We start from the raw sequence: 20,694 nt of genomic DNA on the forward strand, positions 1-20,694 counted from the left end.
TTGTCTTTCTCTGATTAACTTACTTTGCTTAGCATAATACCTTCTAGTTCCATCCATGTCATTGCATATGTCAAGATTTCATTCTTTTTGATGGCTGAGTAATAGTCCATTGTGCATACACACACTACATCTTCTTTATCCATTCATCGTCAGTGGACATCTTAGCTCTTTCTATAGTTTGGCTATTATGGAACATTGCTGCTATAAACATTGGGGTGCAGGTGCCCCTTTGGATCACCACATTTGTATCTTTGGGTAAATACCTAGTGCAAATTCTAGGTCATAGGGTAGCTCTATTTTCAACTTTTTAAGGAACCTCCATACTGTTTTCCAGAGTGGCTGGAATGAATGAAAAGATTTCATTCATTTTCCAGAATGAAAAGTACCACTTTTCATTCCCACCAACATTTTAAGAACTTTCCCCTTTCTCTGCATCCTTGTCAACATCTGTTGTTTCCTGATTTGTTAATTGTAGTCATTCGGACTGGTGTGAGGTGGTATCTCATTGTGATTTTGATTTGTGTGTGATTTGGAGTGATTTGGAGTGATGTTGAGCACTTTTTCATGTGTCTGTTGGCCATTTGTAGGTCTTCTTTGTAGAAATGTCTTTATGTCTTCTGCCCATTTCTTGACTGGATTTTTTGGGTTTTTTGAGTGTTGAGTTTGATAAGTGCTTTACAGATTATGGATACTAGCCCTTTATCTGATAAGATATTTGCAAATATCTTTTCCCATTCCATATGCTGCCTTTTACTGTTTCCTCAGGTGTGCAAAAGCTTTTTATCTTGGTGAAGTCCCAATAGTTCATTTTTGCTTTTGTTTCTCTTACCTTTGGAGACATGTCTAACAAGAAGTTGCTGAGGCCAAGGTCAGAGAAGTTGCTGCCTGTGTTCTCCTCTAGAATTTTGATGGATTCCTCTCTCACATTTAGGTCTTTCATCCCTTTTGAGTTTATTTTTGGGTACAGTGTAAGAAAGTGGCCCAGTTTCATTCTTTTGCATGTGGCTGTCCAGTTTTCCCAACATCACTTGTTGAAGAGACTGCCTATTTTATTTTATTTATTTTATTCATTTGAGAGAGAGAGAGGGTGAGGGCACAAGCAAGGGGGAGGGTCAGAGGGAGAGGAAGAAGCAGACTCTACTAAGCAGGAAGCCTGATGTGGGTCTCAATTCCAGGACCCCAGGATTATGACCTGAGCCAAAGGCAGATGCTTAACCAACTAAGCCACCCAGGCACCCCAAGGCTGTCTTTTTTAAATTGGATATTCTTTCCTGCTTTGTAGAAGATTAGTTGACCATAGAGTTGGGGGTCCATTTCTGGGTTCTCTATTCTGTTCCATTGATCTATGTGTCTGTTTTTGGGCCAGTACCGTACTGTCTTGAGGATTACAGCTTTGTAATACAGCTTGAAGTCCAGAATTGTGATGCCATCAGCTTTGGTTTTCTTTTTCAACATTCCTTTGGCTGTTTAGGGTCTTTTCTGGTTCCATACAAATTTTAGGATTATTTGTTCCAGCTCTGTGAAAAAAGTTGATGGTATTTTGATAGGGATTGCACTGAATGTGTAGATTGCTCTAGGTAGCATAGACATTTTATTTTGTTTTATTTTTTTTAAGATTTTATTTACTTATTTGACAGAGAGAGACACAGAGAAAGAGGAAACACAAGCAGGGAGAGTGGGAGAGGGAGAAGCAGGCTTCCTGCCAAGCAGGGAGCCCAATGCGGGCCTTGATCCCAAGACCCTGGGATCATGACCTGTGCCCAAGGCAGGTGCCTAAAGACTGAGCCACCCAGGCACCCTAGCATAGACATTTTGCCAATATTTCTTCTTCCAGTCCATGAGCATGGAATGTTTCCATTTCTTTGTGTCTTCTTCAGTTTCTTTAATAAGTGTTCTATAGTTTTCTGAATACAGATCCTCTACCTCTTTTTTAAAAAGATTTTATTTATTTATTTGATGGAGAGACACACAGCAAGAGAGGGAACACAAGTAGGGGGAGTGGGAGAGAGAGAAGCAGGCTTCCCTCGGACCAGGGAGCCTGATGCAGGGCTTGATCCCAGCACCCTGGAGTCATGACCTGAGCCAAAGGCTCTAGAGGCTTAATGACTGAGTCACCCAGGCTCCCCCAGATCCTCTACCTCTTTGGTTAGGTTTATTCCTAGGTATCTTAAGGTTTTTGGTGTAGTTGTAAATGGGAAGGACTCCTTGATTTCTCTTTCTTTTTCTTTTTTATTAAAGATTTTATTTATTTATTTCACAGAGAGAGAGAGTGAGCACACAAGCAGGGGGAGCAGCAGGCAAAGTAAGCTGAAGGCAGATGCCCAACTGACTGAGACACCCAGGCACCACATGGACTTCTCTTTTTCTGCCTCATTGTAAGTATATATAAATATAACTGACTTCTGTGCATTGATTTTTTAAAGATTATTTATTTGTTTATTTGAGAGACAGAGTGAGCCATAGAGAGAGAGAGAGTGCAAGCACACAAGCTGGTGGTGGGGCAGTGGGAGAGGGAGAAGCCAGCTTCCCGCTGAGCAGGGAGCCAGGACCCTGGGATCATGACCTGAGCCAAAGGCAGATGCTTAAACGACTGAGCCACCCAGGCACCCCTGTGCATTGATTGTATGTCCTGCCACTTTGCTCAATTCCTGTATCAGTTCTTTTTTTTTAAGAAGTTATTTTTTGTAAAGATTTTATTTATTTGAATGAGAGTGAGAGAGTACGACAGAGAGCACAAGCAGGAAGGAGAGGGAGAAGCAGGCTCCCTGCTGAGTAGGGATCCTGCTGCGGGGCTCTATCCCAGGACCCTGGGATCATGACCTGAGCCTAAGGCGGCTGCTTAACCGATTAAGTCACCCAGGCGCCCCTTCCTGTATCAGTTCTAGCAATTCTTTGGTAGAGTCTTTTGGGTTTTCTGTGTAGAGTATCATTTTTTCTGGGAAGAGTGACAGTTTGGCTGTTTCTTTGCTGATTTGGATGCCTTTTATTTCTTTTTGTTGTCTGATTGCTGAAGCTAGGACTTCTAGTTCCATTTTGAATGACAGTGGTGAGAGTGGACATCCTGTTGAACTTCCTTTTTATTAACCTCCCTATTTCATCTTTATTTCTCTATATAAAGCCTCCATCAACTCACTGCTGCCTTCACAATAAATAATAATATTAATATATAATAATATATATTGTATGTAATAAATACTGTATCATATTCTATATATCATATAATATATAATATATAATAATTAATATTATTATAATATTAATATAATAATTCAGGCATTAACTTTCTTCTAGATCTCACTTTGATGTAACTTTTCAACCTCATTTCCTCTGTTCCCCAAAATGAATTACTGTTTTAGCCAGACTGGTCTAGCCATTGCCCTATAAATATCTGATTCACCTCCCTACCATCCTTTAAGACCTGGTACAAGGCTTACTTGCTCTGGGAAGCTTTTCCTGGGCATTTGTCAGGAACTAATCACATTGTGTTATTTATTCTCATCTTTTCCTGCATCTGGACTTGATCTTCTCTATTAGATTGTAATCTTGTGTGGCACGATGTCTTGCACATAGCACTTACTGAATAGTAGTTCACTGATTGGTTTTTGGGTCGGAGGGTAGAATATGGAGAGGGTCTAGCCATTGGAGTGTATACAGAGAGTTAAACTCTTCCCTGGAGGACAAAGAGTATACTTTCTTCATCTTTTTATTTTGGGAACCTAAGCCAGTACCTGATATGCAGTAATTCAGTTCCATTCAGCAGGCCTGCTTTTACCCAGTGTTGACTCTGTGCCAGGCACTGTGCTGGGGCCGAGCTTCTGTAAGGGTTTGTAAATGAATGAAGGAGTTTGGGAGTTGTGCTTCTGTTTCCCAACTTCTGTTTGTTCACCTTTCATGCAGGTGAATGTCAGCGTTTCTGTGGTTGGCAGAGATTAAGAGAAGAGTCCCAATGCATAGCCCGAGGTGTTTCCTCTCCAGGGTGGGTCCCCTCTCCAAACCAGGATTGCTCCCGTGGTGTGCCACAAAACATCCAGGTTGGTCAAAGCTCTTTTTGGGCTCAGCAGGTGAGGGAAACTTCACCAACGTGATAACCAAGAAGTGTCAAAGAGGACAGAAAAGTCAGAAGAAACCAAGCTACATTGGACCACTTGATGGTTCCTGGCAGGAAAGGTAAGGTCCAGGCAGATACCGTTTTCCATTAGCAAGTCTGAATCTCTGGGCCTACTGAAATTCTGTATTCCTGATGCAACTAATATGGCATTGCAAGTGTTCAAGGGGGCGCCTAAGATAGGATACCCAGGGCAACTTTGAAGACACCCGAATAATGTTGGTGGAAATGCTTTGTGATGGCAGAAAATATTCTCCTTGCCTCTAAGTATGTTTTTCACAGAAATCAGATATTAAACTGGGACCTTGTCTCTATAAAGGTCCAGGGCAGATACACTGAAAACCAGGAATCCAGGGAGTGATCAGATGGCTTACAAATGAATAGTCCCGTTGCAGCCATGCAAACACAAATATACCTCATTTTATGCAACAAATGTATTTTCTAAATCAAATTATATTTTAAAAGCATTAGGGAGGTGAGCTATTTAAAGGAACCCAACAGTGAAGCCTTTTGTAATATGATTAATTACCTCCTGATAAATCTGGATTTTTCTTATATTAAGTTTGCCCATCTGTTCTGCTTTGTTAAGTAGACAGCTCCAAAATGGGCTCTTCTCCCAGACTGTATCTCCCCAGGGGCATGAGAGTTAGGTTTCCTGAATAAGTAAAATGCCAGAGAAAATGGTGGCAGGAAGTACTTATGCATAGTAGGTGCTCAGTACATATTTATATAATGAATGAAGTGCCTGAATTATTTTTTTTAAAGGCTAGCTGATGTTGTGACACCACTCTGGAGGCTGAGCTACGAGGAACAGCTCAAGGTTGGTACCCAGCTTACGTTTTCACTCCCTGATTCCATCAGGGGGAATGGTGCCAGCCTTGTAGGAAGCTTGACTGGACAGCTCTACTCAGATGCCCCAACAGGTGCTTAAAATCAGTATGTTAATGAATCTTGAAAAGTTTTTTTTTTCAAATGCAGTTATTTCTTTATATTAACATATACTGTATTATTAGTTTCAGAGGTAGAATTTAGTGATTCATCAGTTGCAAACAACACCCAGTGCTCATCACTTAGTGGCCTCCTTAATGCCCATGACCCAGTTACTCCATCCCCACACCACCTCCCATCCAGCAACCCTCAGTTTGTCTCCTAGAGTTAGGAGTCTTTTATGGTTTGTCTCCCTCTCTGATTTCATCCTAATTTATTTTTTCTTCCCTTCCCCTCTGTTCATCTGTTTTGTTTCTTAAATCCTACATATGAGTGAAATTGTATGCTATTTGTCTTTTTCTGACTGATTTTGCTTAGCATAATACCCTCCAGTCCCATCCATGTCATTGCAAATGGCAAGATTTCATTTTTTTTGGTGGCTGAGTAATATGGATCTGAAATTTTAACTTTACACCTGTTACGTCTTCCAAACTCTGAAGCCATTATCGGGAAATGCCTGTTTCCTTTCTTCCTTGCTTTTTTGTTATTCTCTGTATGTGTGAGTAGTAAGTACTCTTGCTGCTTTATATGTAGCTGCACTTTCCAGCCTGGTAGCCATGAGCTACATGTGGCTATTTGATTTCAAATATAGTCAATTCTGCTGTAATGCTTATCTTAAAAATACAAATTTGTTCCAAGGGATTGATAGATTAAGGAACAATTTGAACATAATGTAAATTTCACAGTGGCTTACAAGTGATTCTTTTTTTTTTTGTCCACAAGAAACACCAGATGAAAGAAACAAACTGTACCCAGCAGAACTGAGCTGCATTAAGAATATATAAAATGGGGGCGCCTAGGTGGCTCAGTGGGTTAAGCCTCTGCCTTCGGCTCAGGTCATGATCACAGGGTCCTGGGATCAAGCTCCACATCAGGCTCTCTGCTCAGCAGGGAGTCTGCTTCCCCCTCTCTCTCCACCCGCCTCTGTGCCTACTTGTGATCTCTCTTTCTCTGTGTCAAATAAATAAATACAATCTTAAAAAAAAAGAACACATAAAATGAACACATGCACATACCTCAAACATCTACAGGTTCCCACAGTTCACTGAATGTGGCATGGGCCACTCTCATCCATGTCTGCTGCTAGATCTTTCTGTGTGTGACACATAACCATCCTTTCACTGCTTTAGGATCATTCACAAGTGGACAGCCACCTCCACAAGCAAACTTCAGGTCTTTGTCAGGGTAAAGGACCATTCTTACTGTAGTATGTATCTATACATTTCTTTTTTTTTTAAGATTTTATTTATTTATTTGACAGGCAGAGATCACAAGTAAGCAGAGAGGCAGGCAGAGAGAGAGAGAGGAGGAAGCAGGCTCCCTGCAGAGCAGAGAGCCCGATGTGGAGCTTGATCCCAGGACCCTGTGATCATGACCTGAGCCGAAGGCAGAGGCTTAACCCACTGAGCCACCTAGGCGCCCCTGTATCTATACATTTCTTAACCATTTATTATCTTTAATTTTTAAGTTTTTAAAAATATTTTATTTATTTATTTGACAGAGAGACCCAGTGAGAGAGGGAACACAAGCAGGGGGAGTAAGAGAAGGAGAAGCAGGCTTCCCACCAAGCAAGGAGCCTGATGTGGGGCTCAATCCCAGGATCCTGGAATTATGACATGAGCTGAAGGCAATGCTTAATGACTGAGCCACCCAGGCACCCCTAATTTTTAATTTTTTATTATTTTTAAAGATTTTATTTATTTGAGAGAGAGTACACAAGCAGCGGGAAGGTTGGGGAGGGGGAAGCAGACTCCCTACTGGGCAGGGAGCCCGGAGCCTGATGCAGGGCTCCATCCCAGGACCATGAGATCATGACCCAAGCTGAAGGCAGACGCTTAGCCAGTTGAGGTACCCAGATGCCTCATTTCTTAGCCATTTAACGTGTAAAACTGTATTACCCTTTTTGTTAGGTTCCTATCCTTTCTATGTGTGTTATTGATAAAGTTGTGGAATGTGTGTGCCTAACCCCATTTTTCCCATGAGCTCTTTGATTTCTTTTTTTTAAATTTTAATTCCAGTATAGTTAGCATATAGCATTAGTTTCCAGTGTACAGTATAGTGATTCAATAATTCTACATATTAGTGCTCATCAAGATAAGTATATTCTTAATGCCCTGTAATTTCCTTCGTGTGATTTTGCATAGCATAGCATAGAAATGCTTATGTCCTGTTTCAGCAGAGGTGACTGACTGTATACGTTAACTAAAATTAAATGAGATTAAAGGGGCGCCTGGGTGGGTCAGTTGTTGAGCATTTGCCTTCAGCTCAGGTCATGATTCTAGGATCCTGGAATCGAGCCCCACATCGAGCCCCGCATCAGGCTCCCTGCTAGGCGGGAAGCCTGCTTCTCCCTCCCCCACTCCCCTGGCTTCTGTTTCCTCTCTCCCTGTGTGTCTCTCTGTCAAAATAAATAAATAAAATCTTTTAAAAAAGAGAAATGAGATTAAAAATTCAGTTCCTCAGTCACATGAGCCTCATCTCAAGTGCTCATTAGCCACATGTGGCTAGTGGTTACTAAATTATATAGCACATAATACCAGCATAAAACATTTCTGTTATCACAGCACTGACCTATAGCTTGGGTGTTCAATCTGAAAGATCGTTTAAAATGAAGAGCTTACACAAGAGCTCACTCTTTTCTCCCAATACCTTCTTAGGTCTGTTGCTGTCCCATCATTATGGGTTCCTTATCTGCTAAGACCATGACCCAGTCATCTGTGGGACAGCCTTCTCTTTTCCTCTTTGTTTTCCATTCTTTGCGGTGATACTGCATAAGTCTCTTTGTTTCATTACATACATTATTTTGCAGGTTAAATTTGAAGCTCAGAAGAAAATTTTACGGAGACTGGAGTCTTACCTCCAGAAGCTCAATGGAGTCAATGTGACAACATCTGCACCCAGAGCTGAAGGGCTCTCTTGTCTTCTCCATCCTATTATCCCTTCTGTAAGCCACCACTTCCCTATCCTTCATCTACTAAGTCCCCTTAATAGCTAATAATATCAGCTACTACCTACTGGGCACTTTCTGGGGATGAGGCCCTCTGCTAAGTGATTAGCATGCATCATCACTGACTGTTTATAGGCACCCTAAGGGGTGGACACTATGGTTTTACAGATGAAGATGTTGAGGTTCAAAGAGATTAAGTAATTTGCCCAAGGACACACATCTAGAAAGTGCTAGAGCTGAAGCTCACACTCAGATCTGTTCGATGCAAAGCTCACTGTCTCAGCCACTACAGTATTACCTCTGTAGAAGGATTTCAGACTTTGGAAACCTAATGAGGCCTCAAAGAGGCAGAACTTAATTTATGGCAGATGTTGGCAAACTATGGTCCTTAGGCCGTATCTGTCCCCCACCCCTGCTTTATTTTGTAAAGTTTTATTGGAACACAGCTGAGCTTGCTTGTTTATGGATTGTTTGGGGCTGCTTTTGCACTGCATGGTAGAGTTAAGTAGTTGTGATAAGGACCATATGACTTGTAAAGCCTAAAATAACTTGTTATCTGGACTTTACTGAGAAAGTTTGCTGACCCCTGCTTCACGGCAAGATTGAAACTCCTTTCCACTATGGAGTGTCTGTGGAGTGTCCTGACCTCAGCTATGCACTTTCATAAATGCCACACCTTCCGAGCAAGCACCATTTATTTGTCCTTATCCAGAGAACATTCTCACGTTCCTTTTATTGCTGTTCTCTTTGGTTTTGTTTGTCCTGTTGTGCTTCTCCTGCCCTGCCTTCTTCAGCCTGTCATCAATGGCTACCGAAATAAGTCCACCTTCTCTGTGAACCGAGGTCCAGATGGCAACCCAAAGACTGTGGGGTACTACCTGGGAACTTGGAGAGGTCAGTTGAAGGCAATGACTAGTAGAAATAGCAAACCAAGGGCTGTGAGGAGAGGGAAGGTGCAGGAACAACATCAGTGGGCATGGAGAGGAGTGGAAAATACGGCAACCTTGAAGGAGAAGGATGAAGTCCTTGATGTAGAATGGGATCACAAAGTTAAATGCCTTCTGGAGGGTGGCCATTGTCACGTAGTAGTGGGAATCACAGCTTTCACCCTTTCTTCCTCTAAAAGTCATATGCCTGAGGCCCAGTTAGCACCTAGTAAATGTTAATGTTGCCACTGCTCACTCACCATTGTCCTCATCATCATTTTATGCTCCTTTTCCGTACTGGGAGCAGTCTCCTCTTTATTACAGTTGCCTTTTCTATTTCATATCTCCACATCCCTGAAAACTAGAGCTTTCTGTGATAAATATGCCTTAAAGTAATTGGTAAAGGAGGTGAGTGGTGGTAAGGGAGTTCACAGTGGCATATTTCTGAGACTTAATCCCTATACCCATTCCCAGATTCCATTCCTGAACTTTCCATTTGCCCATTTTCAATAAATAGACTTGAAACACCATTATTTTTTTATTAGTCACACTGTTTAATACCCATATGCCTTAAACTACAGTTCATTAGGGTAGGCACTTGTCCTCCCCCTGACCATGTGCTCAATAAAATGAGTATATGACGTCAGTGTTCTATTATTCAGTTATAAAAACAAAACCCATTACATTTTATTTCCCTCTTAAAATCTGAACAGAAAGCAGACCTTGTCATACTGTGCATTTGTGGCAAGAAAGAAAATATTGCAGACTAGCTCTGTTAAGAATCAGTTTTGTAATGGCTAGACCAGGAAACAGGTTTTCTCTGAAAAATGAACTTGAGCTTGAATTAGGTACTTCTTAAATCTGCATATGCCTCTCTGAAGGAGGGGATTTGAATGGCCAGACATTTCTAAATAATCTTTCATCAAGAAAACCATATAAATCAAATTTGTTTTCTTTCTTTAGACAGAAGCATCGTCTGTGTACGGTCTAACCATCTGAAAAACATCCCTGAGAAACACAATCAAGTGGCACAGGTAATGAGAAACAAGGGCTGGCTGAAGATAACCCTAGGCATTGCAATCTGTAACAGTAATGTCCCTGACATTTTAATAATAGAGCGGCCTCTGGTGCTACAGGGGAGGAGGGGCTCTGTTCTGAAAGTGTACCTTATAACACAGAGAGAATATTGCTATGATTGCATTTTAGGGAGGGTGGCGAGCAGGAGAGAGAACTTCATCCATTACTGCACATGTCAGGCATCCAAGGAATTTTTTTTAAGATTTTATTTATTTGGCAGAAGGAGACACAGTGAGAAAGGGAGCACAAGCAGGGGGAGTGGGAGAGGGAGAAGCAGGCTTCCCGCTGAGCAGGGAGTCTGATGTGGGGGCTCAATCCCAGGACCCTGGGATCATGACCTGAGCTGAAGGCAGACGCTTAATGACTGAGCCACCATTTGGATGGCTACTGTTTTCGGCAGAACAGAACTGAGAAATATCATGGGAGATGTAAGCGGTAAGGCATCTACATGGTGGGGTTGGCCTCTAAAACATTTTTATATCCTTCCCTTTTCATGCACCTACTATTTATTGAGAGCCTGTTATGCATTTGACACTCTGCCAGGTGCTGGGGATCCAATGGCTCACATAGGCATGGTACCTGCCCCTGTGGAACTTAAAAAAACAAGTCAAAAGCCTTGCTCATGAGGACTGAGCAGGACTCCCTAGCTGACACTCTTGTTCCCTATTGGTTCTTACCAGCACCCACCCTCCTAGTGATTTAAATTCCTGACACTTGGGTGGTGCCTTCTAATAGGACACATCTTGACCTCCAGGATTTTGCTGCTAGGATGCAGCTTCCTTTTAGAATTGTTCTCCAGAAGTCTTTCTATATGGGCCTAATCAATTTCTTCTCCTATTCTCTTCAGTGAAACCCTTACCTCTCCTCAATTCCCTCCCCTTCACTTCTGCTCTTGCCCTTAGCAGATGACTGTACCTCATTCTTCCCTGAAAAGTTAAGGGTATCACATGAGAGCTCTCTTAGCTTCTTCTAACATCTACCAATTTCACTGAAATCTTATCCCTCTTTTTCTCCTATTTCAGTGAAAGAGGTGGGTTGGCCTTTCCCTGTCTAAGTCTGTCTATCCTTCCTTGAAACACCATTTTGGACTCATCTCCTCCCTCCGTTAGATCCTTGCTCCTTCATTATGTACCCTCTTTCTCCTGTTTCTGTACCTCCTTCCCTATGACCCCTATTGGTTCTGTTCTTGTCTGTCTTCAGCTCAGGTCGTGATCTCAGGGTTCTGGGATCGAACCCTGCTTTGGGCTCCCTGCTTGGCGGGAGGCCTACATCTCCCTCTCCATCCCCCTGCTTCTGTTCCCTCTCTTGCTGTCTCTCTCTCGTCAAATAAATAAATATCATAAAAAAATCTCATGGTTCTTCCACCCTTAATACCCCATAGAGATTGATCTTGTTAAAGTCATCAGTGACCTCTATGTTGCCAACTCCAGTGGAAACTTGCCCTAACTCAACTTTTCTCTGCCTTTGACACCACTTATTTATCTTTCTTCTCTCCTTGAAACATTTTCTTTCTTTGATTTCTGTGATTTCTTTCTCTGATGGTTTTCCTCCTGTCTTGCTGGCCACTACTTAGTCTTTCCCATGTCATCTTTTCCCCCTTTCCTTTCCTACTATAAGCATTGGTACCCCCCAGGACTCTGTCCTTAACCTTCTTTTCAAAACATTCATGGGAGATTGTACCCAAGTAGAGTTGTAGGTGGAATGACCACCTACAAATTGATAAACTTATATTTGCATTCTGGTTCCTTCTTGAGCTTTAGGAGGTGCATTTCTAAAAGTCTCTCAAACTTCCTTACTTAACTGGCCTACACATTCAAATCAGCATTGCCCTAGATCATGGTTTCTCCACTTCTGTCCTAATGACATTTTGGGTTGGATCATTTTTTGTTATGTGGAGCTGTTATAGGAGCATTATAGGACTTCAGCAGCATCCCTGGCCTCTACCCACTAGATGTCATTAGTTGTGACAACCAGAAATATCTCCAGATGTCTCTTGGGGGGAAAAGTTGCCTCTAGTTGAGAAATACTGCCCTAAACCAAATTTATCCTCTTTGAGAATCTGCTTCTTTTTTCTCACCTTAGGAAACGGTAGTACCATGTACTAGAAACACGTCATCCTAGACTCCTCTATCTTAATCCTCACCTTCCTCCTCCAGCCATATCTAATCAATCTCCCAAGTCCCCTCATTTTTCCTTTCTAAAAATACCTTGACTCCATCCTCTTCTATTTCCACCACCATTACCACCACTACCACTCAATTCCAAGCTACCATCTTCTCTTGCTTAAACTACTACAGCAACCTCCAAAGTGGTCTCGCTAGTTCCAGACCCTTACCTTGGTTTATTCTCTACAATGCTGCTGGAGGTGTCCTTAAAATGCAAATAAAATCATACCACAATGTTGCTTAAAATTCTTCTGTAGTTACCCAATAGCTTTTAGAATAAAGCTTAAATTTGTTGTCTTTGCACTGACAGATCTTCATGAGAAGCTCCCTAGCTTCATCTTCTGCCACATTCTCATCTGCTTTCATCTCTCCATTCGTGTGGAACTCAAGTTACCCTGCTGAGCTATCTCACTCCTGCCTGAACTTGTCCTTTCTCCATAGTGCCCTCAGTCTTCTCCCCTTGGCTTCTGCTTATGTTCAAAGATTCATGTCAAGCATTAGATCCTGTAGAAAACCTGATCTGACTCCTCAGTCTGATTAGGGCTCCCCCTTTTCTGTACCCTCATCTAATCTCCCGTTGCTTATCTCCTATTGTTGCATTTGTTACACCAGATTGCATTGTTGTGTGTCAGTGCTTCCCACACGAGACTGCAGAGGTAGCCACTGTGTATTATTTAATTTTGTAGCCCAGCACTTAGCATAGATTCCTACACATAGTAGGTGCTCATCAAATGTTTGATGAATGGATACCTCTTTGCAATATTTTCCCCAGTTGCTAGCCCTTCCAGCTTCTGTGAGGCAAATTGTTTACCCTCCACATCTATCCAGAGGAATTCTCTTTCCCTGCAAAATTTGTACTGGGATCTAAGAACCAATCTAGTAGGTACTCCAATATAGGCCAGATGTTCACTGTAATAAAAGTAATACCATATGTATAGTCCTAGGTTGTTCTCATTTTTTAAATACCTTGATCTCTCTTTCCTCGTTCCTGGTAGTGACATTGCATTCCATTATGATGATAGGATAACCCCAGTTTGCCCTGATATGAGGTTTCAGTATCTCTTCTTGAGTCTTGAGTCAAAATACAAATTTTATGGTTGCTGATAGCCAGAGCTCCAAGACCTAAGAAGCAGTTTATAAATAAAATGCTATCAAGGAAATACAAGTACATAATTTTAAAAGTCAAATAATAGGGGGTGCCTGGGTGGCTCAGTCAGTTAGGCATTTGCCTTTGGCTCGGGTCATGACCCCGGGGTCCTGGGATGGAGCCCCACATAGGGCTCTCTGCTCAGTGGGGAGCCTACTTCTCCCTCTCCCTCTGCCTGCCTCTCTCTCTCTCTCTCTCTTTCTCTCAAATAAATAAAATAAAAAAGTCAAATAGTAATAGGTTAGTAAGGAAAAGTAATGCTCCTCTGTCTTACCCTTCCTTGCTCTTGAGTCTTGCTTTCCAGAAACCACAGCGTTTATTTTAGGTATTTCTTCTGTTGTTCTTATTTCTAAGTAGTATGCTATTCTGATGCGTTCTGCTTTATCCAAGTTACATATTATTTGTTGACTTCCAGTTATGGCATATAAGAATTTCTCTCCCTTACTTTGTCTCTCTTCCTGAAGTGCCCTTCTTCGATATTTATAGCACAATTCTTGGTTAAATTAATATTTAGTATTTCTATTGTTATGAGCACGTAGATCATCATAGATTCATTCCTGAGCCAAGTACACGTACTAAGATTTTGTTTTCCTTCGTTGTACAAATTTTCCTTTCATTTAATATTGTGAAAAATTGCAAACATATAAAAGTAGAGAATGGTGTAATGAACTCCATATACCCATTCCCAAGGTTCAACAACTCTCAGTATGTGTCCAGTCTTATTTTAATCTATACTCTCACCTATCCCACATTATACCAACCCATTTGGATTAGTTTGAGGTAAATTCCAGATATTATATATCATATAAAATGTGAATACCTCAGTGTGAGTTCTAAAAGAATGAACTTAATTTTTTTTAATTTAATTTTTTTTCGGTGTTCCAAGATTCATTGTTTATGTACCACACCCAGTGCTACATGCAATACGTGCCCTCCTTAATACCTACTATCAGGCTCACTCAACCACCCACACCCTCCCCTCCAAAACCCTCAGTTTGTTTCTCAGAGTCCACAGTTTCTCATGGTTCGTCTCCCCCTCTGATTTCCCCCAGATCACTTCTCCTCTCTAATTCTCAATGTCCTTCCTGTTATTCCTTATGCTCCACAAGTCAGTGAAACCATATGATAATTGACTCTCTCTGCTTGACTTATTTCACTCAGTATAATCTCCTCCAGTCCCGTCCATGTTGATACAAAAGTTGGGTACTCATCCTTTCTGATGGAGGCATAATATTCCATTGTATATATGGACCATATCTTCTTTATCCACTCCTCTGTTGAAGGGCATCTTGGCTCTTTCCACAGTTTGACGACTGTGGCCATTGCTGCTATGAACATTGGGGTACAGATGGCCCTTCTTTTCACTACATCTGTATCTTTGGGGTAAATACCCAGTTGTGCAGTTGCAGGGTCATAGGGTAGCTCTATTTTTTAAAAAAGATTTTATTTATTTATTTATTTATTTGACAGAGAGAGAGAGAGGGAGAGTGAGAGAGAGAGTGAGTGCACAGGAGCTGGGGCAGAGGGAGAGGGAGAAGCAGGCTCCCTGCTGAGCAAGGAGCCCAACATGGGACTCAATCCCAGGACACTGGGATCATGACCTGAGCCGAAGGCAGCTGCTTAACAGATTGAGCCACCTAGGCATCCTGGGTAGCTCTATTTTTAATTTCTTAAGGTATCTCCACAGTGTTTTCCAAAGTGGCTGCACCAACTTGCATTCCCACTTAATTTTTAAACATAACTTCATGGGCACCTGAGTGGCTCAGTCATTAAGCATCTGCCTTTGCTCAGGTCATGATCTCAGGGTCCTGGGATGGAGCCCTGCATCAGGCTCCCTGCTAAGTGGAAGCCTGCTTCTTCCTCTCCCTCTGCCCTCTGCTGCTCCCCCTGCTTGTGCTCTTCCTGTATCTGTCTCTATCTCTCTCTCTCTGTGTCAAACAAATAAATAAAATCTTTAAATAAATAAATAAATAGGGACTTCTGGGTGGCTCAGTCAGTTAAGTGGCTGCCTTCAGCTCAGGTCATGATCCCCTTCAATGGGCTCCCTGCTCGGTGGAGAGCCTGCTTCTCCCTCTCCCTCTGCCTGCCACTCTGCCTAGTTGTGCTCTCTGTCTCTCTGTCAGATAAATAAATAAAATCTTAAAAAATATATAAATAAACATAACTTCATACCATTATTACATCCAGAAATAAACATTTATCCCATAATATCATCAAATATCCAGTAAATGTTTAGGTTTGACGCTGATGTATCATATAAATAGCTGGAGTTTTATAGGTGGTTTATTCAAATCAGGATTCAAACAAGGCATACACATTGCATTTTACTAACATGTCTCTTCATTCTCTTTTAATTTGTAAGTACCCTTCCCTCTTAATTTTTTTGTCCTTGCAATTTATTTTTTGAAGAAATTGGTTGGTTTTCCTGTGGAAATTCTTGTTCTGGATTTTGCTGACTGAATTCTCATGATGTCATTTAATGTTTTTTCTCTGTCCTCTGTATTTCCTATAAATTGGTAGACCTACATGATTAGATTCAGATTTAACTTGAGGTGAGAAAATTTTTTAACACATATATGTCTGATGGGCTTTCTTTCAGTGATGTTAAAATTGAACCATCGATTCAGTGTCATCAGCCTGATCCACTCATTAAAAAATTTCTTGTCAGATTTTCACCTAATGGTTTTTGAGTCATTGGTGATCATTGACTACTCTATCACATCTTCATTTATTAGTTAGAATTCTTCTAAAAATGACTTTTCCTTACAGCCATTTGGTTACTTTGATGTACTGATACAATCAAGACAGGGTAAATCCTAGGTTCTTTTTTTTTTTAAGATTTTATTTATTTATTTGACAGAGATCACAAGTAGGCAGAGAGACAGACAGAGAGAGAGGGGGAAGCAGGCTCCCCACTGAGCAGAGAGCCCGATGTGGGGCTCGATCCCAGGACCCTGGGATCATGACCTGAGCCAAAGGCAGAGGCTTAACCCACTGAACCACCCAGGCGCCCCTAAATCCTGGTTCTTTCACCTTCTTCAGAAGATGGTCAATTAAATTTGTTTGTTTCAGTATCATTATGAAATATGGATTTTAAAAAAAAAGATTTTATTTCTTTGACAGAGAAGAGAGTGAGCACAAACTGCGGGGGGGCGGGAGGCGGTGCAGAGGGAGAGGGAGAAACAACCTCCCCACTGAGCAGGGAGCCTGACCCAAGGCTCAGTCCTAGTACCCTGGGATCATGACGTGAGCTGAAGGCAGACGCTTAACCCACTGAGCCACCCAGGTGCCCCACAATCATGGATTTTTAACATACTTGATATGTTTTAGTCCACTGAATTTACTATTATTTTTTGGTACGCAAATTGTTCCATTTTTAGCCAACTGGAACTGCTTTAAGTTGTCTCAGCCTTGGATGGCCCTAGTAGTTCTGGAATGATAAGATATTTCTAGTACATCTAGTCTTTTCTGCTTGAGACTGGGAATCAGCCATTTCTTCAAGGAATCCTTGTCTCTTTTAGTGGGAAATGGTATTTGGAAGCACAGTATGGGAGCTAGGTGTGCTTACTTATTACTTATACTGGGTTGGTAAGACTTCAAGGCCTTCTAGTGGACAGAGCCAGGGAATATTTTTTTTAGGGAGAAAATGTTAGTTCATGTGATATATTAAAATCAAATTTATTTTTTTAATTTTTTTTTAAGATTTTTTTTTTTAATTTGTCAGGGACAGAGGGAGAGAGCGAGTGAGCACAGGCAGACAGAGAGGCAGGCAGAGGCAGAGAGAGAAGCAGGTTCCCTGCCGAGCAAGGAGCCCGATGTGGGACTCGATCCCAGGACACTGGGATCATGACCTGAGCCGAAGGCAGCCGCTTAACCAACTGAGCCACCCAGGCGTCCCTAAAATCAAATTTAGAATGACAGAACTTTTACTGAAATCTTTTGATTTTTATATTTTTATCTTTTGTCTTAAGAATGAAAATTTGAGTCCTGACATTAACATAATTATTCTATCCTACTATATATATATATTTCCATATATGTATATTTCCATATATATGTATATATATAACAATTTCAGAATGTGAGTACCAGTATTACTTACCAATAAGTGATAACTGAAAAGAGCTCAAGATTTTATTTTAAAGATTTTATTTATTTATTTGACAGAGATCACAAGTAGGCAAAGAGGCAGGCAGAGAGAGAGGGGGAAGCAGGCTCCTAGCTGAGCAGAGAGCCCGATGTGGGGCTCGATCCCAGGACCCTGGGATCATGACCTGAGCAGAAGGCAGAGGCTTTAACCCACTGAGCCACCCAGGCACCCCATCCAGTTCTTTTTGTCACATTATTGTGCCTCTTGAAATACTACCTTTTTTTTATAGTTAAGTCACTAACTTGGGGTGCCTGGGTGGCTTAGGCAGTCAAATATCCAACTCTTGATTTCGGCTCAGGTCATGATCTCACAGTCCTGGGATCAAGCCCCGTCCTGGGGTCAAGCCCCGTGTTGGACTCGAGTGCAGAGTCTGCTTGAGATTCTCTCCCTCCCCTTCTGCCCTCCTCCTATTCACACGGTCTCTTTTTCTCTCTCAATAAATACAATCTTTTTTTAAAAAGCCACTAACTTGATACTTGATACACAGGTTCTTTTTTAACTTTTTTCATTTTGCTTATTTTCACATTTTTGAGGTTAATTCTTTTTCATTTTGATTAAATTTTATTTTACAACTTTGTAAAATATTTACATATTTCCAAGGTCAGATCTACAAAATAAGGTCTATAGAGGTCTAGCTTTCATCTCTGTCCCTTCTGCCCTTTTCCTTCCCTCTTTCTATAAGTAACAAGTTTTCATTTTGCTTATTTTTTAAAAAAGTAAGCTTTTCTTAGCTGAAAGAGTTTAATATGGGCCCTGTTCTGCACCTGTGTTTTTTTTCAATTCTTTAAGGATTCCTTCCTTCCTTCCTTCCTTCCTTCCTTCCTTCCTTCCTTTCTTTCTAGATTATTTATTTGTCAGAGAGAGAGAGAAAGCACAAACAAGGGGAGGGAGCAGCAGGCAGAGGGAGAAGCAGGCTCCCTGCTAAGCAAGGAACTCCATGAGGGACTCGATCCTAGGACCCTGGGACCATGACCTGAGCCTAAGGCAGATGCTTAACAGACTGAGCCATCCAGGTGTCCCTTTAAGGTTTTATTTTTAAGTTATCTCTATACCCGATGTGGGACTTGAACTCATAACCCTGAGATCAAGAGTAGAGTGAGCCAGCCAGGCATCCCTGTACCTGATTTTTTTCTTGTAAGCACTTCTTTTTTTAAATTAATTAATTTATTTGACAGAGTTCACCAGCAGGCAGAAAGGCAGGCAGAGAGAGAGAGGAGGAAGCAGGCTCCCTGCTGAGCAGAGAGCCCGATGCAGGGCTCTATCCCAGGACCCTGAGATCATGACCTGAGCTGAAGTTAGAGGCTTAACCCACTGAGCCACCCAGGCGCCCCTGCGCTTCTTTTTTTTTTTTTTTAATTTTATTTTTTTATTTGAGAGAAAGAGTGAGCGAGAGTGAGAAAGAGAGAGCACGAGTGGGAGAAGGGACAAAGGGAGAGGGAGAAGCAGATGCCCTGTTGCTGAACAGGGAACGCAGTGCCAGGCTCAATCCTGGGACTCAGGGATCATGACCTGAGCCAAAGGCAGACACTTAACCAACTGAGCCACCCAGGTGCCCCTGCACTTCCTTTTTTTCCCCCCCCTTTTAATAGCCGCATGCTTCTGTTCAGTATGATGGATTTTTAGAACTTTTTATTGTCATGGATAATTACCTTATTTTTCCATTGGTTTAGTTTTCTAGAACCTATTGCTAATTTTTCCCAAGTACTCTAAAAGCTCTGTCAAACATTCATCTGCATTCTCCATATGCTCAACAACTTGAATTGTTTTTCCCTGAAGACCTTTTTTTCTTGGAATCTTCCATCCTAGGCTCCTGAGGCCTTCAGCATGGCTATTATCCCAGGACTCCTTTTGCTGCTCTCCTGTCTTCCTTTTTCTGGTTTATACCCCCATTTGGCTGGAATACAACCTCTATTAGCTTCCTGAGGAAGGGTGCCTGGGAGGTAAAGTTTTAGAGTCTTTTCATGTCTATAAATGTCTTTTCTTCCCTGACAACTGACTGAAACTTTTTCTAGATTTCTAGATTTGGGTTTGAATAATTTGCTTTTATAAATTTGAAGATATGGTTTTGTCATCTGGCCACCAGTGTTGTGTGAGTCTAAATGCTACTTTAAGTCCTGATCCTTTGTAGGCAATTTCTTTCCTCTTTTTCTCTAAAAGCTCTTAGGGAATCTCTTTATCTCTGAAACTTCATGACCCAGTGGGCCTTTTTTTCTCATTAATTGTGGTGGGTACAAATTAGGACTTGTCAATCTGGAAGCTAATGCTTTCCTTTCAGATGTGGGAAAATTTCCTGTATTATTTCTTACTTCATTTTCTGTATTTTCTTTATATCTCCTATTATTTGAATTTAGGACATCATGGATTGAGCCAGTAATCTGCTTCTCATTCTTCTCCTATTTTCTATCTCTGCCTTTTTGTTTTCCTTTCTGTGAAATTTTTTTATATAAAAGCCAACATCTTTAATGAAATATTTTCTATTATCCTACCTTTAATTTTCAAAAGATTTTTCTTGTTCTCTGATCCTTTTCTATCACTACTTTTTTTGGTAATATAATTAAGTAATGTAGTGTGTGTGTGTGTGTGTGTGTGTGTGTGTGTTTTCTGTTTTTTGAATTGTTTGTTCCTTCAGGAATTTTTTCCTGTTTTAGTCATTGTCTTTCACAATGGAGACTTTAACCAAAGAGCTGATGATACTTGACTATTATTTAAGAGTGAGGTCTTAAAAACCTGAATGGCAGTTCAGCATAAGTGGGTTTGTTGATTCTTGGCTTTACTGTTGGTGATTATGTTAGGGTGTCCCCATATGTTTGTCTCAGGAGATCTTTCCTCTGGAGCTATTCAGTTTCTTGAGAGAATTATCTTGAAGTTTCTTGCCTGGCTGCTGGCTTTTTAGAATTAAGGCATGGAAAAGGGGTAGGATCTCCACCATTCAGAATACAGACTTAATGGAATCTGCCTGTTCCCACCCCTCTGTTACTACAACAATGCCTGGTACCTCCAAATTCAGGGCTTTTGTGGGTACATTTTCTCCTGAGAAAAAGATCTCCAGTCTCTTGCTACAGGAATATGGATGTTCTTGGTAGGATGAGGGTGTTTACCAGTTTTGTGTCTAGACTTTCAGTCACACCTTCTTTTTAAAAACAATTTTGTCAAGCAAACTCCACACTGAGCATGAAGTGCGATATGGGGC

The 20,694-nt window shown here is 41.3% G+C and overlaps 1 protein-coding gene across 6 annotated transcripts in view; it reads left to right on the forward strand.

The window, feature by feature from the left end:
- Window positions 1-2,328: 2,328 nt before the first annotated feature.
- Window positions 2,329-20,694, forward strand: part of TRMT2B (tRNA methyltransferase 2 homolog B) — a 44,680-nt gene continuing 26,314 nt past the window's right edge. For 5 of the 6 annotated variants that reach the window (XR_004385481.1, XM_032881764.1, XM_032881767.1 and 2 more), the window contains exons 1-6: window positions 2,329-2,375; window positions 3,898-4,167; window positions 4,871-4,925; window positions 7,902-8,036; window positions 8,834-8,933; window positions 9,929-9,999. Coding sequence is in view for 5 of the 6 variants with exons in the window: in XM_032881764.1 (XP_032737655.1) it covers window positions 3,902-4,167; window positions 4,871-4,925; window positions 7,902-8,036; window positions 8,834-8,933; window positions 9,929-9,999 (627 nt within the window). In the remaining variant the exon portion in view is untranslated. The remainder of the gene's footprint in view (window positions 2,376-3,897; window positions 4,168-4,870; window positions 4,926-7,901; window positions 8,037-8,833; window positions 8,934-9,928; window positions 10,000-20,694) is intronic. The other variant, XM_032881765.1, reaches the window with a different exon arrangement.

Source organism: Lontra canadensis, unplaced genomic scaffold, assembly GCF_010015895.1.
Source record: "Lontra canadensis isolate GAN:19392208 unplaced genomic scaffold, GSC_riverotter_1.0 scaffold77, whole genome shotgun sequence".
NCBI lineage: Eukaryota > Metazoa > Chordata > Mammalia > Carnivora > Mustelidae > Lontra > Lontra canadensis.